Here is a 26,359-nt window from a genome sequence, read left to right as displayed (position 1 = left end):
TACAATACATTATTTTAGGCATATAAAGGTATTGAATATACTTTACTTACAACAATAAATGTTAATGTAAAAGTTATAAATTTAAGTTTTATTTTTAGCTCGTCGTTAGCGCTCTTGCAGCAGCGACGGCCGCGTCTTCTCAAAATAAGGCAAAGTGAAAGCATAGTGAAAGTTCGGCAGCGCTGGCTGTTATGCTCAGCCTGGTTCAGTCCATTTGTTTGTGGCTGTTGTGATGCTAGGAGGTCTAGACGGCTGCGAGGTGTGTGTGACATGTGATAAACCATTTTCCGCGTGACACCTGTATGGCCCAGGTTAGAGACCATAGCCGGTTAGAGCGGTTCACGGACACGATGGTCTCTCCCGGCGACACCCTGAACATCGGCAGTGTCCTTTTCCAAGTGAGTGACATGTGCCGCGTACTTTCGCGTTAACGCCTCTGCGGTCTTCCGATCCCGGCAGTGCTGCTTGTTATTCACTGCGATGCTGGTACTGATTTTCGTCGCCTACATCCTCGCGCGTTCATTGTCTTATCTGTCGCATTATCCTACGCGATCTGCGCGAGATTTTGGGCCGTTTAATCCCCTCGATACGGCGCTTCGGCGCTCATCCTACCGTGAAAAGAAAAACAGCTGCACAAGGAAATGATCCACCGCGACGGAAAGCGATACCACGTCTTCCTAATGACCGGGGCGGTATGCATCTGCATTTAGACTCTTCCCGCACCGCTGGAAGGCCGTTCCCTGCTGGCGGCCTTCGAAGGCGGCATAAACCTTTCCTAGAGGGAAACTTCACTGTAAGGCGAGCTTGCTTGCCTGCGTGTTTCGTTTTGTGTTGAGGCGTGCTGTTTTCGGAGATGCGGTGTGCCACTCGCAGCTGTTTGGCTGCATTGTAGGCCGACGTGCTTGCTTTGCGTTCTGTGTCGGCTTCATCCGGGCTGCTTGTGCGATGACAGCGCGCTTTGTGGTGCTATCAGTTTGAACCCGCAGCGTCGTGTCGTCCGCGCTGTTTCGGCGTCCACCAGCCTATCTGGCAGCGGATTTCGCGGCGGTTGCCAAAAAAAAAAAAACTTAGCCGAGGTGCCAGCGCCGTATGATTAGAGAAATAAGACGACACATTTGTTGGAGCTCTCTCTGGCGTGGCAGCTTGTGCGTTATCGTCTGTTTTGCGCCAACTCAGCAAAGCGCGTTTGACCAGCAGACTTCTTGGCCCCTCGCGATACACGAAGCACCGTGCTTCTTTTCGTCGCCGTCGGTTGCACGCTGCTCGAACAACGAGGAGACGCGACGTGCTGCACCGATTGTTTTCGCCGCCTTGATTCATGATTCTTGGCCGCACAGCAAGGCGCAGGCCACCGCGATCAAGTACACCGGCACTGTTGCAGCCACGCGTGTAATAAAAAAGGACGGATTTTCTGATACGCTCTGTTTTTTTATGTCTGTTTGTGGTGCTTTCGTGCGACACCTCGTCTCAGCCGATCGCATGCATTTAGAAAAAATTAAGGGATTGGGTGCGAGCTGGTTGGAGCGGATCATTCATTCTAAACGGCGCCAAGAAACACACGGACAAGGAGGAGCACAGGGCAGCGCTGGTCCTGTGCGCTTCCTTGTCCGTGTGTTTTTTGGTGCTGTTTAAAGTGAACATACATTCAGTAAACATGTTGGTCGACATATTGAAGCACGACATTTCGGTGAAGGCAGCGCACTGTTGTAATGGTGTCTGCGAACCATTATGTAATTCTGAAAGCTAGGTGTTAAGTTGGGCAGGTTGGCGTGACACCCTTGCACTTTAAAGCAGACAAGGGAGAAAAGATGCGAGATACATAACTGGAAGTAAGGCACCTTTCAGCAACTCAGATGCAAGTATACGTGTAGCGCTGAAAATCAATCATCCATGGTTGTAGGTGTTCTTGATGTTCGCTAGTATCCAGGCAGGTACCGAGGTGCGCGAGCGGAAGCCGTATGCGTCAGTGTCAGTTTTATCTCCGTCCCAACTGTCCCAACCTTGTATGGTGCTTGACCAACTGCAATGTAAGGAAATGCGGGGCCTTTCAGATTAACATCGAAATTCTTCTCGCGAGATATTTAGTGTAAAAATATTTTTACCAATGCGAGCACCATCTGAACTTTCTTGTAAGGCATGAAACTATGTGTGATAAAATGCATTGCCAAAAACAGTTATTTCATTAAGAGATACTTTTATTTCTCTGGAAAATGATCCTAAGCCTCAAACCTAAGCTTTCATCAATTTCTAGTTATTTCTTTTGTTTTTGTGTGCTCTGGAAAATGGGCAAGATTGCCTACATTTGGGAGGTTCCTCTGTTTCAAGGTGGTGGAAAGGTAGGATAAACTGACAAAAAAAAATTTTTAGGCTATAACAACCAAAATGGTACATAACCTGAGGAACAATATAGTGCAGTAGTGAATGTGGATGACCACTCTAAACCATTTAGAAATGGCACAGAGGCTGCACACCTTGACATTTAAGAATGCAGTTTGTCTTTACAGGTCATCTTAGTTTGTTTTGGTCGGTGTATTTGTTTTTTGAATAATGCAACTTGGTATGCAAAATATGTTTAGTTTATGATGTGTTCATCAATTTTCACTGCAAATTTTCATAGTGAGCTGGCCAATGTGGTGCATTGCTTGCACTTGCCTTTTTTGTTGATGTTTGCCCAATTTTACCTGTGTATTTTTTGTTGTTCCCCTGCATGGCTGAAAGCACATGTGAAGTGGACGTTCATCAAAGCACAGCATGAAATGCTGTTCTAAGTGCATCTGGCATCAAACCATGTGCGTTCTGCAAGATCGTTGTCACCTGCCCCGATAAGGGATAGGGTGACAAGGCAGAGTTCTTTCTGCGCCTTTTCAGGCAACAAATGACAAAAAAAAAAGCCTCAAGAGTCTTCGGGGATGAAGGAATGAAAGCAAGAAATTGCGTGCATTCTGCTGGAGCTCTCTTAACACCTGTAATAAGCAGGGAAATATAAGACTGAATTTTTATCAAAATGCTATCTTTTTTTTTTTCATCTTTACAAATTTTTGATGTCCTTTTGCTATAAACCTACTCTCTAGCTTATAGTGAAACTTGTACACAGCTTGTAGTACATTGTATTGCGAACAATCTAATTGTTAAATAGTAAGAAATTCTTTATATCATATTAGTAAACAAAAAAAATGAAATCCTGAAGCTCTTCTTTTAAGGTCACAACAAGCATTGACGAAAGGAATAAATTCTGGGGTCTTATGTGCCAGACGCACGGTCCGATTATGAAACGGGCCTATTTTGACTGTCCGGTGCTCTTTAACATGCACCTAAGCTAAGCCCGAGCACACAAGCGTTGCAGCATTTCATTGCCATCGAAATGCGGCCACCACAGCCGGGATCGGCCCCGTGTCCTCGAGCTCAGCAGCAAAATGCCATAGCCGTTAAGCTATCACGGTGGGTCACGACAAGTGTGAACAGTGCTTTAGAGTGAAGCTTTCTTTGCAAACCCTTTCAGGCCTTCCTGACCGTGGCTACTGGGTTCTGCTGCTGTCTTGACGAATAGCTCACACTTAAAAAAAAAAAAAAAGGATGGTGGGATTGAACCTCGGTCCCCCGGCACAGCAATTCAATGCAGTGCACGACCGTGCACTGTCATGGCAATAATGCAGGTTTCTGCACTCTTTATGCATAAAGCTTCACTGTATGTAGGTGCGTTGGATCCGACGAATTTTTTTTTTTCTTTGATGATGCTTGTACAAACCAACATTCTTTAAGTTCTGTTTGGAGACAGTAACATGCGGAAAATAACTGCCAATCTAAATGACCATCCTGCCAATAGTTCCCGAGAAAAAAAAAAAGCTATTAGAAGTGCCACATTGGATGAACTACTGAAATTCAAGCTAAAGGCCATTGCTATGCATCGTGCAGAAATTTGTGTTAACATACGCAAGACTATTTATGATGTGTAAAACCAAGGTGACCCATTTACTCTACCATACCCCCTAGTACTGACACAAATTTTTGTCCCATTGCTCTTTTATTTTTTATTTTTTTATGTTTAGGTAGCTGTCAACTGCATAATTATGCCACGAAACCTCAGTTTCTTGAGAGTGCCTCAAATAATTAATTACAACGCCTTTTGTGTGGCCCATTCAAAACACGCACCAAGTGTAGCGCGGCTTCGGATGTGAAAAAGGCAGATCAGTGACGTCGCCGAAAGTGAAGGTGTGGGGGTCATTCGGTATTGCAAACAACTTGTGAGTTCACCAGTCAGCCCAGTGTGGTGGTTGAATGAAGTCCATACAAGGATTGCGTCGCTGAAAATGGCCGACTTGGCCACTCCAGCTTTGTGCTTCTCTTAGAAATGCAGGGGAATCTGCTCTCCTCTTTTGCTTGATTGACTAAGCTTTCGTCAAAACAGTCATAGTGTACGTGTCAGTGGTGTGTGGTGCCACGAGACTGTCACATTAGGTTTCAGCTACGTGAATAGTCTCCCCTTTTCACGTCTGAAGCCGCATTGCACTTGGCGCTTGTTTTGAAAATTGGTCGCACGGAAGGTGGTGTGATCAATAGTTATCAAGTATAAATTTCGTTTCAAGTGAGAAAAGTATGCAAAGGAGAGTACTGACACAATATTCTTTGGGCTCTGTTTTATGGGCTTAATCAGTAGCTGTTGACCCAGTAATTACGTTAAAGAAACTCGTTTGCTCCAGTGCACGACAACTGTTTAGTAATATACATCTGTCTCACGACCAGTTGTGCTTTAGATTTCGGAGAGCACTTTGTGCCCCGTCACCTAAGGTGAATGTTCGTAACAAGAGATGGTCCCATAAGCATGCACACCTGTGATGCATGCTACCACACTGTCTACCATGCCATCTCCTGTTTCGTCTACTAGTTTGGTGGGTGGTGTGTTTATTGATGCACCATTGTAATGCTTCATTATGCAGAAGTCCACTATGCAGTATGATCCCAGCGTTAGAGAGCTTTAGCTATGTTTTAGCATGTCTGCAAGCTTCTTGCCATTTGGGGTTTTCTGGGTACGATATTCTACCAAACTGCTGGTGTAAGGCGTTGATAGCAACATAATCATTAACATACCACGTGTTTACAATTTCCTTCAACGATAACACTGACACGCAGACACATAAAAAAAATTTACTGCATTGTAGTTTGACAAATTGTCGTAAGATGTCACCGCCAGCTTTGCTACTGCCACCCACGGTGCCGGTGATCTGTAAGTGGTGAGGAGTTTGCACTCGCGTTTCATGTGTAGTCAGTGCAATGCACCCGATCCAAACAGTGCTGAAATGTCTTTCGAATGACGAGAGAAGCCAATGATGTCGCATGTCACCGAAATCAATTTCTGAAACCCGTGATGTCACGTTGTTTACAAATAGGACCTGTGCTGATGACTACGCTGACAGGTGCTGCACTTTCCGATTTGTCGCTCGCGTGAACTTCAAAATTAAATTAAAACGAGTCCAAAGCTGCATTTGTTATTGATACTTTACAGATGGTATCTATGACCTCACCTAAATTACCGGATATATTGAGTTAGAAGTTTAGTGTCAGTAGCCCTCTTTAAGTGGTGTTGTACCTTTCTCAAGATTGGCAAGCTTGGTTTAGGGATTTTGTTGCAGAATTTGGTCAGAGTGAGTATTGATGCAGTTGATGAAGCCCTGCCTCACTGTGCAGCATACGCCTAGTGCTTAGCAGGCAAGCACTTGAGCACTCCACTTCCATCACAGTATAACTATTGTCACTGGGAATTTGACCTGTGACCTTGCGCTTAGCAATAGAATGCCATAGCTCTTCTGCTACAGAAGTGGGTACTGTTCATTGCTAAACACTTGCTAGTGAATAGGCACTGATAAATACAATTTCACAGGTTCCTCGTGCAGGAATTTCGATTGGCCGAGTCACCACCTGTTTTTCGTTCATGCGAGTTTACTGGTTTACCAAACCTCTGCTCAGGAAACCACCCTATTTGCAATTCTAGTGGTGTAACCTCGATAAGTCTAGGTTTACTTCATATTTTTCTCTATTTGCTTTTCGTTTTGCTTAGCTTATTTTGACCCTTGCTTGCATGAAGCCAGCTCATGCAAGTTGGATCGTCTGTTGACATGTGTCGAGAGTATAAGGTTCTTCGTTGTCCAAGCCACTCTCCTCGCTTGCATTCGAACATAGTTTGTGTAACCCATCAATATGTGATGTGCATGCAATGTGTTGTACAATTTCTTTCCCTTCAAGTGAAGCAAGGGTGTGCACTTGCACCTTGACTTCTGCCTGAAGGGTTACACTTTTCATACGCTGCTTAGATGGCTGTTGATCAGTGTATAGAGCCATTTTGGACCCTCTGCTTCTTTTGATGACTTACTGAACTGAGATAAGATTAGTTCCTTTCATTCTCTATAGCCCTGCTGAAGGACACAAGAGCTACCCACACATAATTTTTTTTATTCTAGTAAAGGACGATGGCTTGGTGCTGTAGCTCCAAAATTATTTTCAGTCAACAGCACCCCAGAACATTGCAGCAGTTGGGCCTTTGTAACACACATTGCATCTACTTGATGCTGCAGCTTACACATCAAAAAATGCTGCAACAGGCTGCAACGATCAAAACAATGATAAAAACGATAAAAAAAGCTGCAACGATAACAACGATCCCGCGGCAGCTCGAGGCTGCAACGAGGTGCTATGATCAAGATGTACAAGGCCAGGCTGTCCAGCAGATCTCGGTGGCCCTCAAAAGGCAACGACCGAGCGAAACCGGAGAGAGGCTGCCACCCCAAAAGAGGGGCAGGCGCGGTCGACCAAAGGGAGTAGTGCGGCTGTGGCCGAAGTAGAGACGCCACACGCCGCAAAGACGTCATGGCCGCGTCACGGTGACGCCTCCCTAACAGGGGAAGGCAAACCGTTCTGCAGGCATTCATAACAAAGTTGCTTCACTCACTCACAGGGCTTAAGTTCACGTAATTTGTTCACAAAAGCATAACATAACAATGTAAAGTCATGGAATGCTATTGTTAGTACAGCAGTAATGTTCAAACCAGATTGTGGTGGCTTATAACTAGCAAATTAGTCACATTAAGGCAATGGGCATTCTTGTTAATTATTGTGCTCTTCCCTGTCCTAACTTTGTAGTACAGAAAATCGAGCAGTGAACAGATTGTTGTCCATGTGTTTCCGGATGTCAAGTCTGAAGACTGGATCCACGTGGCCTCTCAGCAGATAGCGCGACACATGATTGAACACATTCCATTAAGCATTCTTATTTCTGTCTTATTTAAGGCTACTTGTAGCTTTCCAAGCGCAGATGGGAACCACTATAACACAGCTTCGTTGATGCATGAATGCTCACATCCACGCAACTCATATTTTCTACATGGATGCTTTGCGATGAAGGTGAAACACAAAGCAGACTTTAATAAAGCTGGGATGCTAGTTAAGAAATGTTTTTCTCACTTAACAATGATTTGTAGAGCCTTCATAGTTGAGAGGCAATACATGTGTATTATCACATGGGCCGTGCAGTATATTTTCGCTAGGAGCACCTCAGTAATTTATCACTGGCTAGACATACGGTAAAATAGTTTTTTTTTTACGAATTCAGTATGTATTTGTACTGCCACGGGATATATCCATCTGAACACCTTTCTTTTTCACACAATGAAAGGAACATTGAACAGCTACCTGGTTCATATAAAGTGCAAGATTTCAATGCAAGCCATACTTGTAAAGAAAACACCAGGAAGGGACTATTTTTCACATATTTGAGAGTGCTTAAAACAACAACACAGAAATGGCCACCGATTGATGAAAGCTGTATGGTGTAAGGACCAGGTTTTTCAGCAATGCATTTTATTATGCATAGTGTCGTGCCTTATGACAGAGTTCATATGGTGCTTACGCTGGTAGGAAATTTATTCAGTGAAATATATTTTGTGAAAAGACGTTTCTTGTTATTCCAGAAGGTGCCACATTTTCTTTAAAAATTCGCCAACAGCTGAGTGCCGAGGTTGGGACAGTTGACGTGGAATGGCACTCATAATTCATGGCCTCATCAGCTTTCATTGCTGACAAGAACCCCAGGGTGACTAGAAATCTGGCACACCCTGCCAGTACCAGTCGGCGACACGTCAGCAGTGGTAGACAAGGTTTCACAGCTATCTCTGTGATGTTGTGAAATGTAGAGCTCTGCAGATTAAGTATCATGGATGGAACTGAAAAAATTGATGCTCGCCCGGACAGTTCTACCTGCTCCTTGCTTATTACATGTGGAGGCGCGAGGTGTTTGTCCATTTGTGCAGTTCAACTGCAGTATGGGAAGCCCTGGGCAATATCTCAGTTCTCTTTCATTGCACATTGGCCTGCCGCCCTAATTATTTATGGGAACTGATGATGCTTGCCATGGCTTAGCACAGGTGTTGTCCTGGCTGCCAGGTTGGAGGACGGCGAGCACTGTGGAAAGCTGGGCCGTGCTCTGATCTGCTTTTCTTTGAGAGCACTGTGGAAGCTACGAATTGTGCTCCAGTTACTGTCCGTGATGTCACGTGCAAGCCACCTGTGCAAGAATGGGTCAAGGGCAGTCAGCATTAAACCTTGTGAGGCATACAGTTGTAGAACTGTTGAGGTGCAGGTCTCTTGCAAGCAGTTTCCGCAGTCACTTTGTGGGGGCAGTGAAAATTCCATGTGCGAAGCGGTCCATGCTCACCACTTATGGTATCATCATCACGGGCTTGAGAGCTCAGGGCCCACACCCGTGCTGGTTGGGCACGGGAGCCTACATTGTCTTACTGCTGCACTTGTTTCAGTCAAGCAGTCCCGATTAAATTGTGAAGCTGTACTTTTTGCTGTTGGTCTTTGCCACGAGGTTACGATGACACAAATGAAGTAGCACGTGTTTGAATGTCTGTGATGGGCAAAGTATGGTTTGCGTTTTTAGAACAAGGAGGTGCACTTGCGTCGTAAGTAGTGTGTGCAAATACTTTGGCTCTCTCTGCAGGTGGACTGGACAGAACCATGGCTGATGGGCCTCATAACCTTCCACATTGTGACGCTCAGCCTGACTCTGCTTACTCGAGACAGGGGCAATGTACAGGCAGGCTTGTTTGTGACAGCACGTGAGTGGACTCGCTCTTGTCTCTTGCATGCATTGTGAGTGGCTTTCTGCATTATCAGTGCTTGCCAGCTACGCTTAGCGTCCTCGCTGCGGAATCTAGAGCTCCAGCTGTTTCAGTTGCGACGGCTGGGCTGGCCACCTCACGATGCTGCTGCATCACTCATGCCCATTATGTAATCCGGTCGTTTACCTAATGAAAGTCTGAGTCGGCTTTCTTTGCCACTATAGTGGCAAGCATGCCGTGCATAAACAGTGCGTAATTGCCCTCGTCAGTTTGACATAATAGTTCTGCAGAAACCCGCAAAGTGGAGAGAAGTAATTAATAAAGGGAAAATCAGACATCCACCCGTTTGTAGCAATTGCTACAAAGCAAACTCGTACGGGTGCCTCGAAAGAAAAGCCTCGCAGTTGAAGAATTGAAGAATTCGTCCCGGACCAGGATGAATTTTTCTTCAACTGCGAGGCTTTTCTTTCGAGGCACCCGTACGAGTTTGCTTTGTAGCAATTGCTATGAACGGGTGGATGTCCGATTTTGCCGTTATATGCTCTCGTATGTGTGAGACACTTCTTGTACAACCGCATATACAAATGGTGCCACAAAGTGTGCGCTGTTACAGGGAACATGACCGCATCGTATGGCCATTTCTGAGAAACTTGATGCATTGCAGGTGTATGGTAGTTTCACTCCTAAAGGCAAGCCAAGTGTGTGGATAGATTTGTATCATTGCAGCGCAACATCACTGTTAAGAGGCCTAATTTCTCTAACAAAGGGCACAGTGTTCATTCAAGGTAATGTTAAGCCTCACACAGCACAAGCTTAAGTCTGCGGATTCTACTAGAAGGCACTCGCTCATCCCGTGTGGAACCCTGAGCTGTTCATCTGCAGTTGTGTGGAAATCGTGAAACTAATAGGGGCCTTTAATTGGACCAAAAAGTGCCAGAGGTTGTGCAAGAAGCTGACTTTGTTCACGAAGCAGTAATTATTGTGCAGATTTACCTGCCACATAGCAGTGCATGCCAGAGGCTACTGACATGTAATTGTGTTCTTGCCTGCTTCCACTATGCTTCATTTGCATTTTCCTTATAGGTTGCAATGCATGGCTAAAAACTTTATATCAACCGCAATAATTGGCAATGAGACAAAATTCTTCACACACTTGCTGAGGGCAGCGTGCACTGTTACAGTGCACCTTTTTAGGCTGCAGACTGTAAAGAAGCTTCTTTTCTTCTTCACTCTTGGATTGCATGAACTTTTGGCAGAGTATGGTACATTCCTGTGCTGATGTGTAGCATTTATACAAGCCTTTATTAACAAGTTTCTAGAATGTGACTAACTGGCCTACCACTAACAATTGTGTGTAGACCATGACTGAATTGTTGTTAATAATAACCTTTATTTGTACTGCACGTGAAGAGAAAAAAAGAAAAGAAATGAAGGAGGGGTGATAGAGGAGTAAAGAGAAAGAGGGATATCACCCTGGGTGGCATGCTAGGCGTTACAGATAGGTGCAAACCCACATGCAGAACGCCTGCCAGTCATCTTCTAAGGGTGGGGAGGGGGGTGAAAGAGGAGGAAGCGTGAAGGATGGGTAGACTTGAGGGAATTAATTGACTAACTAATTAATGAACTAAGCCCCATCAGAGACTTGCCAGTGCTGTTGGCACATTCTTGATAAGGGGTAGCCGATGACAAGATGCACAGAAAAATGCAAGAAGTGCAATGCAATGCAAAAAATGCAATGTATGCACCCCATAGGCGTGCATACATTTGGTGGAGGTTGTGGAGAGAGGAGGGTGAGGGTTGCAATGCTAAGTTGTGCCGCAGTGTTTTGTTTAGTATCCTGTAAAGTGCACAGATGACTATAAAAGACAGTTTAGAGCAGTGTCAAATGCCTTGCTGACTGTTGGAGTGCTAATTAGTTACAAAACCTTTGCATTGCCTCATGCTTGTTCAAGTTATCTCAAGTTGCTGTTCAGGACATTTTGGCGGCATTATTGTTACTAGTATGGAGCTCGCAGATTGCCACCACTGTGCATGTACTGATTGTTGCTAGCCATGTTGTACGAACCCCAGCAAACAGTTTTGTCTTGATTGCTTCAGGCAAGCGTTTTTGCTCAGCGCGTGGTTGCACTTCATGTTTGTTTCCCAAGTAATCTTTGTAGGCTGCTCGGGGTAGCACACAATGGGCTGTTAACATGGGGCCGGCTTTCTTGCGTTTGAGGAAGGGTGCTGTTCATCCCATTGTTCTGTTGTTGCGTGTTTCTGTGTTTGTCACTCTTGCTAAGGTGCAGGAGGTTGAGGCAACACTTCGGCTGCACAGCCCTCTTGATGGTGGTTGGGGGTTTGGATTCAAGTGCCACACTGGCAAATGGAAACTTTAACTCAAATGACAATGTTTGTAGCATAATGTGTGTGCTCTTGGCTGCGGACATAAGCCAATTTTCTCCCTAATGGAGCCTTGCTTCAAACACAGGGTCTGCAATCAGGCAAGACCTTGACTTTCCATGTAGCTTGTCAGTTCAGGGGAAGAAAAAGTAAGATTTCTCCCCCATTTGCTTTGAATCGGAAAAATTGGTACTTGCGATAGTTACTGCAAAGCTAGTGGTTTGTCAGGAGGAGGACGAGTTTTCAACTGAACCAATGCAATTCACGAAGAGTGGTGTCTTTTGCTGGCTCTGTGAGTGTGGGCCTGGCCGGGTGGACAGAAGATTGCAAAACATGTGATTAAACCAATTCTGATAGTGTATCCAAACTTACTAGCAGCTTTCTGATAGCAGTCATTGAAAATTATGGGCTGCTATAAACCTTCATTTTTCCTTGTGCCTGAATGTCCATTGTCGTAGACCACTAAGGAATTCTCATGAAAATAGTCAGCGAAGTCCTGGAGAAAATGCCAATGTAGTGGACACCTTGTTGGAGGTAATTCAAACATGTGGTAAAATAAATAGATAGTGTGAGAAGATTGTGATTCTGTTTTAAGTGCCAGTGCACATCTTGTGGCCATTTTAGTGTATGAGAAACCAATCATGTTTGTACACAGTGAGGATTTTAATGCAGGAGAATTGACCAAAGCGAAATGCTTGCTGTGCTGTTTTGTTGACCTCGGCAAGTTCGCTGAAAAACTAAAAGAAATATTTTTGGACAGACACATTACTCATGCTAGGCTTTTGTTTCGTGGTGAATTATGACTTATTCACAAATGAAACCACTTGCGAAGACCAGACTTGCCCAAACTGACATTGATGATGCCATTGTGCGATGATCTTAATATGTTTTCTCTTTTAAGGTGGAAGCTTATTGCGCATTGAATTTATACATGTACGCAAAGCCTTCATGACCCAACCAAAATTTTTAGTCCTTTTTTATGCAAGGAAGGCATACAAAAAATGGCTCATGTTGGATTTTCTTTTATACTACCCAAACCAAATCTGTCCTTTTCTAATCACGTACAATTAGCTAGACTGGCTCTGTCATTGCTGCAATCTGTGATGCTAAATGGGGCCCCTTCAGGAATTTGAAGGTGTTATCATCCAATGTCTGATACGTCTTGCATAAAAAAGCTCAATTCCTGATAATAGTGGCCTGGGTCTGTATTCTCTGACACCATCACACGCATTGGCATCTATAGACAACAGCATTCTTCATGCAGTGCCAAGTGCATTGTCTTTGCACAGTGCCAGAAACACTGACGACTGTGGATTCCAATGTGTTCTGTGCAACTCGTGCCAAGTCTCATGAAATGAAAAACATCTCCCAAAGTGATTGCCTTGGAATGCGGCCTTTGTTCACAACATACCTGTAAGTTTTGACTGCCTGTTTAGTTTGACTTAGTGTTGAGGACTTAGTATGCGAGGTTATGCCAGCTGCAGCACACCCAGCAAGGTCCGCAGAACATGTGAAAGCATCATTGGTGCAGGTACTAAACCTTTAATGCAAGGGCAGCTCGTTTTTGTCGAGCCATTTGTGCCATGCGCAGCAGTAATCTTGATTTGTGGCCTTTACTAATTCTGTCGTCCGCATGCTCGTACAAATCGCTCTGCTACTTGCTTTCCACCCCTACTTTGTTCTCTCAAAAGCCTCTTTAATATTTCCCATTTCCGGGAGCAAGGTGTGGCAAGCCAGAGCAGCCGCCTAGGCGAGGCCGACCTGTCTGGCCTTGATATAAGTGTGGGTCTCCTGTTGCATTAGCACATCTGACAAGTGGTGCCCGTTGTCAATTTTGTGTTCAAGTAATAGGATTTATTGAGTAATTTTAGGCTCTGCGAGTAGCTTTCTTCATTTGTCTTGGCTCTTGCTTTCCACCTTTTTCTTGGCACGTGTGTATCTTAAGTCTGTTCGCTTCATGCTATCAGACAGCTTATCATTACTTGCTGTGGGAAAAGTCTAGCCTATAGCGTGCATGAGATAGCGCCTAATATATTAAAGTCCTTTATTGGACATAATGTATTAATATTAAGCATATCAATGAGTTTGCTTATGAGCAGTGTAACTGTTGCTTAAAGGCCGTTTCTTCGGCTGCAGATATCTTCACGGGGCAAGCAGTTGATGTGGGGCTGCTGTTGACCCAAATTAAAACAGTAAAGGAAAGGTGGTTATGGGAACCCAATTGAAATAGCAGGAATTGTGACAGCAGCACCGATTCTCTAACTACTATTCCAAAAGTAGCAGCAGCAGCCATTTTCTCTTTGAAAAAAGAATAGAATATGTGGGCAGTGCTCTTACTTGCCTTTATTGTTTGTCCTGGGTGCGTGCATCATTAATTCTTGTGCAACAGAAGGTGCGCTTGTGTGCCTTGTTTTGTGTCTGCTGTTTGGTTCTTGGGTGCTGTTTTGGGAAGCCAAATGTGACAAGGAAAATGCACGATAGCACTTTGTGTCCAAAGCGCCTCAAATCCAGCTCTGTACAGTCGGCTAGCCCCAGTCGCAGCCATGCTTCCATATTCTGCATGCTTTCTACATAAAGCTGTTTTGGCATTGGGTCAATTGTTTCATTCTAAGCTTTCTTTTTTTTCATTTTCTGGTGTGCACACAGCTGCTGTATAGCTGGCAGCACCGGTGGCAAATCCCGGATCCTTGCAGAAAATGAGACACTCATGTGCAGCAGGAAGTCGGGCAGTATTTTGCTGCTCTTTGTGCCAGTTACTTCTTACTTCTGCTCATTTACTTCTGCTTTTACTGGGAGTTTCACTGACTTTTCTTGTGTACCCACCCACCTTGGTCTGATTTCATCATGTGGCAGATTACGGTAATCTCCTGCGCAATGCTGTTAGTGTAGGGACTATGCTTCATAGCACACAATTACTTGATTCCCTTTGGCTCGCTCAAAGCAAGGAAAGAGATCTCCTCGCACTATCTCACGTTCATATAATGTGTCATCAGCCTGCTTACTATTTTCGCTGCAGGACGACGGCCTCTCCCAGCGACCTCAGTCTTGCGACAGCTGACCCCATCTGCTAATTTCCTAGTCCGACTCCACCTAACCCTCTGCTGTCCTCAACTGCCTACCCATTCTGTTTACACCTATTCTGTCACCAATCAAGCACCAGTTGCCTGCTCTGCGCATTATGTGACCGGCCCAACCTTTCTTCCTCTTAAGCTCGGCTAGAATATCTGCTACCCACATTTTTTGCATAATTTCTGTATATTCATTCTACACTACAGTGTTTGTTTGGAGTCCTAGAACATTCAAAAGACATCAGGAAAACATCAGTCACTCGCCAGGAACACTCCCCGCCGCCTATTTTGAAGGGCTGCACAGTCTCTGTGCACCTGTCAAAGCAGTGAAAAATGCACACAAGCACTGCTGCGCCTCGTGCCACTTCACCCCTAAAGAAGGTGCCGGTCGGGCTCCGAAACGTTGGGTTTCTCAAAAACAAATTTTGATTCGAGTTTATTCACTCCAATTCTTGTTACCCCTAGAAATGTGCTCATTTTTGTGCTTTTATGTTTTAACATTTTATTTCAAGACGTAGTAATGGCAACATGCACTGTGATACATGAAATTATAGCCTGACCACGGGTGTTTGAATGGATGCAAGCAATAATAATTGACGAGGCAATTTTTGAGAATTCTTTATGAAACTTTAAAGAAGTACCTCAAGGAACACAAATGGAAGTAAAAATTTGCTATTTTTACTTTAAGTACTGACAGTAAAAAAAAAAAAATCTGATATGTACAAAATATTACCCTTGTTCCCATTTCCAAAATTTTGTAAATCGGATTGCGCAAAATAATTATGACGATTTGTTGGAGTCAATACCAGTCATAGTGATGCCCATGCCATACAGGAAAGCAGTAGCTTCACAAATTTGAAAACGAGCAAGTTCCTACCGTACAGGGAACATTTATTTTTACTAATTCCAGCTGGTGCTTCGTTTGTTTTTAGCCTCCATCTCACTTTATTGCATTCGATCAGATTTCCTGTACAAGCAAAGTTGCCTTGTGTACGTTCAACTGGCATTGGACATGCTTTGTTCAGTTCCTGTACAGTGCTGTACAGTAATGTGGAGTGTTGTAGAATATCGTACTGTAATGAATAAAGGCACTTCAACAGGCGGTGTTCAGAATGTAAGAGCTTAGACATCTATTCAAGTTTCGTTTGAAGATTGGTCTGAAGTCAACTGCCGTGCTTTTGTGCGAGTGAAAACTCCACATAACGGGAAGTATTGTTCGTAATAATTTGTACATACGCTGTCGAAGCACTGATGGATAAAAGCAACCCACGGTGGGGAAAACAAAGTTGACCGTGACACTTGTTCAACATAATTATCAAAACAACATGCACTCGCGAGTCTCTACGGTTGTTTCAGACATCGTTAAAAGAGCCTATACGTCCGATTAGAAAATTGACAGTCAGAAGGAAGCTTCTGTGTCTTCACTGCTGCTGGCATTTAAAAATTATGCAGCCGAGTAGACCGAAGTGAAATTTCTTTTTCTTTTTATTGAAGAGATGCTGGAAGCATTGGAGGCTAGTTTCGATGATACCTCCAGTCAAAGTTTAATTTTTTCAGACTTTCTAATCTGCAAAAAATTGTCAAATCTGCCAAATAGTTAAACGTCAGTCGTCATTTCACTCAGTGCATGATGTTGCTTGTAAAATAATTCCAGCGGAAAGGTTTAACAACTCGTATAAAAACTGTCGATCGATTATATCATTTCTTAAGGCACAGTTTCTATATTCCTGTCTCTTAACATTATTCCCACTATTTTCCGTACCATTGCTTGTTTCATAAGCCTTAGCTTCCTTTACAGGGGCCTTGCAACACAGATTAAGCATATATTTTTTTTATTTGCTTTTAGCGTGTTATGGCTAAGTATGGCCCGAGGGACCAGCATGTTGACTATTGGTACAGATAAAGCCATGAGTGTGCGTCCCAGTAACAGGTTGGGACGTGGCACCATCACCACATATCCTGGTTGCTGCGCACTCTTTTTCCTGGCATGCCAAATGGCATGCACATTTTCATTCACCTTGGGACATCAAAAGGCTGACTTACTTTCTTGCAGAGCTCAGTCGCAGAGTGGTCGGGCTGGCTTCAGCGTGAAATGCAGAAATGGGGAAATAAACATCATGTATTATGTTGACCGCTAATATTGTAATGGAGCAGTGGGGCATGGTGCATGAAGACACAGCTGACTGTCAACAAAGACCATTTGGTGGGAAGAACATGCGGCTGGTTCGGGCAGTCACCTTGTGTATGCAACGTTGTTGCAGCTCGTAAATAACCTCTATGTACACCTTTTTGCTTGATTGCTTCGCTAATTCTGCCCCATGGCAATATTATGCAAAGTCCATTTTGAAAATTATAATCACTTGCATCCGAACAGGTGGCTATTGCTCTAGCACTAATTGACTCAAGAAGAGTTTTGGTGTTCAGTGACTCGCGATCTGCGATTAAAGCCTTCTCGAGAGGACTTGTTGCGGAACCGGCTAACAGACTGCTGCAGGGTGGGGATATCACTTCGCATACAGTTACTTGGTTCCCGGTGCACATGGGGACAGTGGAGGGAGCCCCCCGTAACCTCAACGAGGTGGTGCACAGGGAGGCACGAGGATTAGTGGGCCGTGTACTCACTGAAGGGGCTGGATCTCCCGCTCCCGAGTACAGGGACCAACTGTTAACCTACAACGAAATCGCCAAGCACTATTACTTAGGACGCAGGGCATTCCCCCTGCCACATTCTAAATTAAATAGGCCACAGGCGGCTACATTAAGGCTTCTGCAGACACGAACGTACCCTAACCCAGTCATCATGAATAAATATAATCTGGACTGTGGAGTTTCAGTCTATTGTAGTAAGTATGGGGGTTTGCTCGATTTAGAACACATGCTTTGGTGCTGCTTGGCGTTGGCCGGTGATGGTTCTCGAGGTGAACAGTGGTGGCAGCAGATGCTGCACAGTGAAGTGCTGGCGGACCAACTCAGGGCTGTCCAGAGGGCCCGTGTGACGGCAGAGGGGCTCGGCCTCTCTGTACCGACATGGTAGCTACCCGCATCAGTCCCAAACTGATCCCTCAGGACCTAAATAAAGTTCTTCATACCATACATACCAAAAAGCTCAGTACATTTGTGCAATTGAGGTGTTGGAGGGGGAAGCCATGCCAGCTGCAGCCCTTTTCCAAGGTCTCTAGTTTGGCATGCAGGTGTTGTAAATAAATAAATAAATAAATATGCAGGGGTGAATGATGCAAACAAAAGGCACACCTGCAGTTTCTGCACGAGAAAGGCCTGCAGGTTCAGTGACTCTGACATGCCCTGATGCAACCCAGCTTCATAGCAAGAAAAGAAATGCGTCTGTTTACAGTAAAAATACAAGTATCACGAGGAATTTCTTTTATCACTGTTGGTGCAGAAGGATGGAAGAGCACATACTCACCATCACCAATGCTGTAAAGTTGTAATTGATAGTAGAGTCTGTGAGACCTTAATAGCTGGCAAATGCACTTCTCGCACACATCAGACTGATTAAATCTACAGATGATTCATTGCTAGACAGTGGCCATTAAAGAGGCTTCAAAGGTGTTTGCATTGTCATTGCACTTGACAGAACATAGATTGCTCCTATGGTTTGGGCCTTCTATAATGTTCAGCGTGCTGAGTGCTCATGTGTGCTTCACTGTTAGGCATCTGCACTTGCTGAAAAAGCTTCTAGTTCTGTATTCACTCACTCACTCTTCTAACTGGCTTTGCAGCCATACTGTGTTGGCAATGTGGAAAAGTCGCACCAGTGAGCTCTTCTCTAACAAGATTTCAATAGATTGGGCCGTAGGGCAGTTTACTTTTCATTGGAGTGCAAAATAAGTTATGTTTTCGATTGTTAGGGGTTCGATGCACTTTACCATTGAATGTGCTTAAACTGACCTTAAGTGGCGAAGGAGGTGCTGTGTGACGACTCAGATGTCCCCACGCTTTGTGCGCAGTGCTGCTGGTCTACTTCTCGGAGGCACTCAACGAGCTGGCCGCACGGCATTGGCGTGCCTTCTCGAGCCACCAGTACTTTGACAGCCAGGGCATGTTCATCTCGCTCGTGTTCTCCATGCCCCTGCTGCTCAACTGCATCATCATGGTGGTGAGCCTCCCCCCTCATTCTTTCTTGGCCTCCTCTAAAGTCTCAATTCGAGTCTATACGTACAGCTAGCCCGACATGTTGCACTTGAACTCGTCACGAGAGCACATGGACCTTTACACTTGTAAGAAAAGGTCCACAGCAGTTTATGAAAGGTCCTCTCTTCTTATCCTGTTCAGTCTCTTCCTCTTTGCATCCCTTCTCCCCCTCCCTTCACACCGTACCCTACTGCTGACCACCACTGTGGTGTCACCAGTAGCACTGCAATGCAGTACCTCCCCCCTCCCCCCCCCATTCTTTACCTCTTAGTTACTGTACCTGTCACTCTTAAATATCAGCTATTCATATGCTGTGCGAGCAAAGATGTGCCCCATCTGGCTGCAGCATGTGATTACTATGAACTTTTGTTACTCTTAATGGCAGCAGAAGGTGCAATTTTCATTATCTTTGACGTGACCTTTTTTTTTTAAAGTAAATAATGCTTCCATGCTGAGAAGTGAAGAAAGCTGTCACATTTATTGTCCAAGCACAAGTAATTTCGTTGCCTATGTAATGCCAAGTTAAGAAAAAATTATGAATTCTGGAGATTCTAAATTGTAGTGGGAAGAGTAGATAATTCATTTGGGTCATCAGATGTTTACAAAAACATATAAATGTATGCATATCAGTCAAGCAAGAAAAAAGGAGTCTTGTTTACATCTCTCGTAACTGAGCCGCATAAATAGGTATTGCAATTCTGAAACTGTACATGATAGACCAGTTAAAGCAGGCAAGATTCATAATGTTTAATGAGCATTTACGTGAAACTGCTTGTTTGATTATGAAGTGTTTTTCAAAGGTGTTGTCTACAAAATATTGGTATTCTCTCAACTCGCAACTGCCACTTTTGTGTACTTTAGATTTTCTTTCCAGAGGTAGGATATCTATTTTGTTGTGAGGGTCACAATGCTGAACTTCAGTATTTCCTTTAACTCTTTCCCTACCATGGGGAAAATAGGTGTTCTTTTTGTAGGTTACGCCATATTTTATTTTGAAGGAACTACTGCACTTAATATATTATGTAATACATAAACAAAAGCCAGAATGAATGCAGTTTTCACACATTAAAATTTTATTAACGAGATGTATGCCGTAAAAAAGATATAAATTGCCAAAATCAAGATTGTGGGATAAAATTGAACAAAGTTTGTAAAGACACGCTTGTATCTACTGAGAAAAAAATGTCACAAAAATTATGAGGTATACAAAATGCATTGCTGTCTAATTGGCACTACCTCCATAAAAATCAAAATTTTTCATTGAACAGTTATTCCTCTACAAAAATGTAATTGCAAGCACTAGTATGGCCTGTCGGGCTGTGGCCTTCGATGTTCCGGGCTGGCTTGCGTCTTCGTCGGTCTCGGGTTCGAAGTCCGATGAAAAGTCTGCATCCTCAGACTCGCTGCTGGTCGGTCCATGAATAAAATCAGCCGCCGACGCAGCAAAATCAAGAAATCTGCAATCTTTCGAAGCGCGCGCACTGCTTCCGGAGGCGGCCATTTTTGCTTGCTGCTTTGACGATCGCCAAACTTCGCAGTGCGTTAAAAAATTAACGCCTCCCGGGGAAAAAAGCGAACTGCTTAGGAAACAAAGGAATAGTTGTCCTCCTTCAAGTCCGACAGCGTAGTGTGTCCATGAGGGGCGCGGAAAATCTCGAAACCGGCCTTTCAAACCATATTTAGCGGGCTAACAATGCCGAATGGACGCGGTACGAAAAGAGTTAAACACACGCCTTGTGGTTTTCATGCAACGACCCTTGGAGCCAAATTCCCTTTGCGGAGTGATGCAATATATAGTGCTGAGAAGCCAGTATGACAATCTTTTTCCTGTTCCCCCCACCCCCCCAATTAATTTTTATGCGAAGCATACTAGCCACACAACCACGCTCTTCCTTTCTGCGCCACGCGCGGCCGCGCAGCTACCATATGACGTCATTACAGCTGCAAAAGCGGAGGCTCAACTCATGCGCTCGCTTGCGGCCGCGTAGCTGCATAACCGGGTCTCAGCTCGTGCGCTCGCCTGCATGGGTTGTTTCTTCGTCTAGCCGAACCAAATATAGCCAAGCAACTGCAGTTCACCAGGCTAAACAGTGGTTCAACAACTAAAATAAAGGCTAGTATGCTTCGTATCCTGGGCTTAACCTTAGCTAAGCCACAGCCATTTTTTTTTCCTTGAATGGAAGTACAGATCCACCACAGTGAACTAAAATATAGTTATTATGAGCATGCTAACTTGATTCAGTGAACACTTATTGTGTTTATTGTTTCATAGTGTGCTCCTGTTAAAATACATCCAAGGGATCAGCCCTTCAAATCATGATAGAAATGGAGGCCAAATCCATGTTTGGCCTGTTTTCTGTGCTTCTGTTTTGAATTGAGATTTAGAAGTGTGTGTTTGCGTCCTTTAAAGAAGCCCTGAAACACTCTTTGAACATCGAGAATGTTGCCAATCTGTCATAAAAGCTGCTGTGAACATGCGAGCCAAATATTGCTGAACTGCATGCTGTAGGGGATTTACAATCTCGTGTCAGAAAGGGAAAAAATTGCTTGCTCTCGCTTCCACAATTTCGTCATGCAGCATTATAATCACGAGCAGCTAAACCCACCGCAAGAGCATTCTTAATGATACATAGTTGCTAATCTTTAGTAAATACATGGAACATATATACTATATGTTTGCTATCTCAAAAAGACATAAAAGTCATTTTATTTTTGCACTGCTAGTCTACACACTGCAATTATGCATAGCTGTGTCTGCTGCGCTTGGCCTCTGAGATAGAAGATGTGCGCTGCGTATCGTAGTCCACCGCAGCCACCATGGGGTACCATGACAAGCCCTTTCGGTGCCGCGCCACTCAACTTTTGGGCGGGGCTTTGCCCTCTTGGTTTTTTCGCTGTGTAGCCTCCAGCATGCTGGTGGGGACTAAAAAAAGATAAAAAGGTGGGTATCACCACATTAACTCCACTCGTAGTTGAGGGGATTGAAAAACATTTTGCACACGAGCCTCTTGAGACGACGTCCGTTAATAGCCTATGCACAGCCTGCATGTAGATGCGTTTGCATAATTTGCATTTGAGCATTTATCAATTTACGTAATTTAACCACGCAGGGTCAGTGGATGTGGACGTCTGGGAACCTCATGATCCGAATCAAGCAAGCCCAGCTCCGGGAAGAGATCCGCCGGCAGCGGTCGGCCAACTCGAGCCATTCCAAGGGGAGCAAGGGCGACTGAGTCCAGTCTGCACTGCCAGCCTGGGGCTACCCTGTGGCGCTTGGAAAAGCAGGGTGGTTGCCCCCTACTGTTGCATCACCACCGCACTCTTCTTGACCCCAGTCTCGACCTGTCCCATTGAACTTTTGTGTGTGACTGCAACGTGTTGCCTCGAACAAGCACACATGTAGTGCGGCAAAAGCACAGAAGGTGTGACGGACGTTGAAATGGTGCGCACCGTTGCCGATCATGAAAAGTCGAGTCGTGGTTTCATGCTGGTGTGTCTTCTGCCATGTGGCATTCAGTGTAATGTTGGGAACATTTTTTGTTGGTTGTGTTTGTCATCGTGGGATTTAATTTCTCCTGCTTTTTTTACTTTTCCGCAATGTTTTGATGCAATGCACATTGCCACAAAAAAAAACTGCAGTTTCTTTTATCTTTCGTCTTATATGCTGTGGACGTGCTGAGAATTGCAGTGACGGAAAAAAAAGAGTAGCGCTCTCTGGCTATTGGAGTTTTTGCCATCTGCCCAGCAGAGCTGATTTTAGCCACAAATCTCAGTGACAGGCTGACACAATGGGCAGCCTTTTGCTTGCATTCAACATTTCGTTATATTGGTATTAATGTAATGGAAGAGATACATTTTTTCGCCTTCCCGTTGGTTTCCAGCCAAGTTTGAGAAAGTCTTGTCATTCTGTGGCTCTTGTCTATTGAACACTTGAACCACTTCTGACTGTGTTGTGAGCATAGGACTGCATAACCTCAGCTAAGCGGAGGCCATCATTGTTGGCTCGTGGACAGCTAATAAAATTTAATGTTGTCTTGAACCTTTTTGGTTGTAAAATAATATTGAAAGGTTTGCCAGCCCATGAATACATTAAAGGTACCTGAACCATACTTTGGGTTTGGCGAATATATACATTCCGTGGGTGGAGCATGGAGACACCTCTGCCAAGCTTTTGTGCTTGTATGTGTAGCTCATAAGTGGAATTTATGCGCTGAGGTATTTACCCTCGCATTAAAAAAAAAAAAGTTGAATTTGAATTTAGCTTCCTCGGAAGGCTTCTTCTCATCTTCTTTGGAACCGCTGGCTGGCTGTGAATCGGCATTACCTGGCAGCAGCCCATAGTTGCCAGCTATTGGGTGATTGCTTAGACGATGCTGGTATGGAATTTGCACAACTATACTGAAAGTTGCGGACCCCACTTAGTTATATCACATTTGAAATCTGTTCAATCAAATGGAACTGGTCACAGTAAGCGAAAACATTGTTTCGAATTAGGTTGAGGATGGCGCACTTCTTGGTCAAGACTACACTTGAACAAATCGGGAGCGGCACTCATTATTGTTTGTATGCTGACATAGGACCTGATTAGTTTTGAGTACCAATTTGTTGTGCTCAAGCGCACGTAGTCTCGTCGACCCTTCCATGTTCATAACGGTGGGAACTGCAGTTGACGCAAGCTTTGTTAGAGGCTTGGCTTGAAATGCACCCATTGACCCTGGCTGCCAGCTGTGACCCCTTTGTTCTTGGAGTTGGTGGGAGCCATACCTCAACATAGCAGGAGTTCTTGGGTCCTGCGGGAACCCTTTTGAATTGTTTCAGTGGAGGCTACCTACAAACAACTGGAGGTATAGAACTGGCCGTCGACATGCTTCAGATTGAAATAAGTTTAACCTAGGTGGAATGGCTACTGGCCTCGCCCCCACTGAGGTAGACGGTAGAGTTGAGAAGGAAAAGGGCATTTCGATGTTGCCATTTCAACTTCTGCACTTGAATCCTTTTGTTAAATTCTTTCTGAACTATATTCCTCAAAGGGCACCGTGCTCACTCCAGGGTGTTTAGCACATTTCATGGAAGTGTGTTTGGGACAACAATGCCTTGATCTGCGAGTTGGTTCATCTTGCTGGCAGTGTTCTAATAGTGCAAAAGTTGAGGACGAAAAGGGGCACGTACAGCAGACAGATGCCAACTTCAAGCTAGTGTTTGTTTCAAAAATACTACCTATCTTAAACACGCTGCGCAGTGTGTCTGCCATTTTGCCATTTCCACTGTTAAAATGCTGTCGGCAAGGTGTTTGGGGCCCACCATGAACGAGAAAGAGGTGTCGCATCATTTTGAAAAATGCCTTACTGAAAATGAAAACGCAGTTTGAAATGCCTCTGTTGTGGACAGAGTGCACAAACAGTTGTGCGGTTCTGTTCTCTTCCGCTAAGTCTTACTTTTTCCAATTGATTGGCCTTTGTACTGTGCTTTGATTTTCGTTGTGACCTGTTAAAAGAAAGAAAGATTAGAAAGCCTCCATTCCTTTCTCATGCTCAAATCTTGTGCAGAGAAGCACCTCTCTTTGAAATCTGTAAATGTTGAAGCTGTGCACGTTTCTGCCATGTGGTGGGCCACCATAAAATTCCAGGTGGCAGCAGCATGCTCGGCTTAATCCTGCTTAATCTTAATGTGCCCAGCATATGATATGCGATAGCATCGGTCCCGGATGCTCATCGCTTTGTGTTTTCAGTTGTGCTTCAGCCTTGTGTGTACGTGCATTGCGAGCAGTGTGATGCAGAATATGGAGGATGTGGGATGAACTCTGGAGTGCTCACTTCAGAGCAATCCACAATGGGAAAGTGTGTAGGAGAGAACTGTGATATCTGACATGCAGCCTGTGAGTGAGGATGTTCTCGGAGACTGCATGGGTGTGCGTGGGTGGCGAGCGGTGCTTATTCCTTTACTTGCCAGGGACCTGTCTTGCTGTCTTGTCTATTTCTGGGGTAAATTGATTTGTGTCCTGTCGAGCAGGCATCCCGTGTGCTTCATGTTCCCCATCTTGCTGCGAGAGAGCTTAGCTGGCAATCAACTTTCTGAGCTTTGGCCACCAGCTAATGTGGCTTCGTTCACTTCTGACCTGGTGTTGCACACAGTTGGTGTTAACTTATTTGAAATCAGTTAGCCATCATTTAAAATTTACTAGAACGCATGAAAAATTGTAGGAAGTTTCTTAATTATTCAATATTGAAAAGTTCAACAGGAATAAGGATCAGACATGGTAAGCAAGTACTTTTAAGGCTTCAAACACGAATAGATGTAGCTATGCTGAACATACAGGAAAGGCAGGTATACTTGGGCACTCATTTGTGTTGGTAGCAAAAACTTATTGAATACTTTTAACAAGCACTGTCTTGCGGTTTAGGATGTGCCAGAAGGTTTGTGTGAAGAAATTTTCTTTGCAATACATCGCTGTTGCCATTTAATATTCTGGTAATCGATTCAAAATCTGCTGAAATCTGGTAAATATTCTCAACTCTGCAAAAAAAAAAAACAGTGTGCGAGGGTTAACAAAAATCTGCTATTCACTAAAAGCTTATCTTTGCCACTGGACTGACCATAATGATCTAGATTTGTTGGCAAAAGTCTTCTAAGTAGCACTTCAAATTGAAAGCCAAGAGGTGATTGTTTGACATGTGTATCTTGTCTCGCGTAGGATCATTCCAGCTAGCCTTGGAACAGTGCTGAAGCGTTAGATGTGTAGCCCCATCTAGTGCATGTTTCTTGCATTAGGAGCATACATGGTAGGTGTGCCTCTCTAGCAAAGCTACATTCGTGCTCACGCTCTGTGGTACAGTCAGTGCAGCATTGCCCCATCCAACTTGTTCGGTTGGCGTAACTTGCACAAACACCATCAGCTGTGGTGACCTGTAGCCTTTTTACCTCAAGAACCCCCCATTTCAACCGCCTGCCATTAGTGCAAGGTGTACTTTCCTCTAATGGACTGCCTATGTCGTGTGCTCAGGGCATAAGTAAGTGACACAGTTTGTCTAGGTAAATGAATGCCCTCTTCCGTATTGTACTTGCTGTCTAGCCTCTTGCTATCATCTTTAGAAAGTCTTGTAGCTGTGATATGCATACGTCTCTAGAGAAGCGCGCACATGCTTCCTCTCTTGCGAAGCACTGAGGCAGCACTTTTTTTTGTAGAGTGGAGGCCTTGCCCCAAATATACATATATTTTTTGTGGTGTTGTGTGTGTGTGTCATTTCATTTGGTAGATAACAGCCTGTCCATACCACACTGGTCAGGAGCAGGCATGGTTACCACTGCTGGATAGCTTCAGATTGCCTTATTCCAGTGGCTAATTGCTCATTATCTTTATTGCAATTGACCGAAGTCAATTCGGCATGCTTGCACACGAAATTCAGTGCACCTTTGCATCCTGCAAGACAAGAACTGCGCCTGCTTGCAAAACACAATTCACTCATGGCGACTGCACAGACAGGGCATCTACAATCGTAGCAAACCTAGCCGGTTCCAAAGAATGCGGCCAACTTTATCTCCAGTTGCTGCTGCTGAACTTGGGAAGCCTGTCAGTTGATCCAGTTTTGTATATTTGAAGTCGCCAAATCTAATGAGTAGTTGGGATACACGAGACACATAATGCAA

The 26,359-nt window shown here is 44.4% G+C and overlaps 1 protein-coding gene across 1 annotated transcript; it reads left to right on the top strand.

Moving 5' to 3' along the window:
* Positions 1-164: 164 nt before the first annotated feature.
* Positions 165-25,938, top strand: Tmem18 (transmembrane protein 18). Its single transcript, XM_050177774.3, has 4 exons — positions 165-398; positions 8,993-9,110; positions 18,532-18,680; positions 21,826-25,938. Exons 1-4 carry the CDS (start codon positions 303-305, stop codon positions 21,946-21,948), a joined length of 486 nt encoding a protein of 161 aa, XP_050033731.1. The 5' UTR covers positions 165-302; the 3' UTR covers positions 21,949-25,938.
* Positions 25,939-26,359: the final 421 nt, after the last annotated feature.

Source organism: Dermacentor andersoni, chromosome 4 (assembly GCF_023375885.2).
Source record: "Dermacentor andersoni chromosome 4, qqDerAnde1_hic_scaffold, whole genome shotgun sequence".
Classification (NCBI taxonomy): Eukaryota; Metazoa; Arthropoda; class Arachnida; order Ixodida; family Ixodidae; genus Dermacentor; species Dermacentor andersoni.
The sequence above is the reverse complement of the archived record's forward strand: the minus strand, read 5'-3'. Positions and strand labels throughout refer to the sequence as shown.

Excerpts from the sequence above, each read along its gene's own strand:
- Tmem18 (XM_050177774.3), top strand. The coding sequence starts at position 303 with ATGGCCCAGGTTAGAGACCATAGCCGGTTAGAGCGGTTCACGGACACG. Across the intron at positions 399-8,992 it reads TCGGCAGTGTCCTTTTCCAA|GTGGACTGGACAGAACCATG; the intron begins GTGAGTGACATG and ends CTCTCTCTGCAG. Across the intron at positions 18,681-21,825 it reads TCAACTGCATCATCATGGTG|GGTCAGTGGATGTGGACGTC; the intron begins GTGAGCCTCCCC and ends TTAACCACGCAG.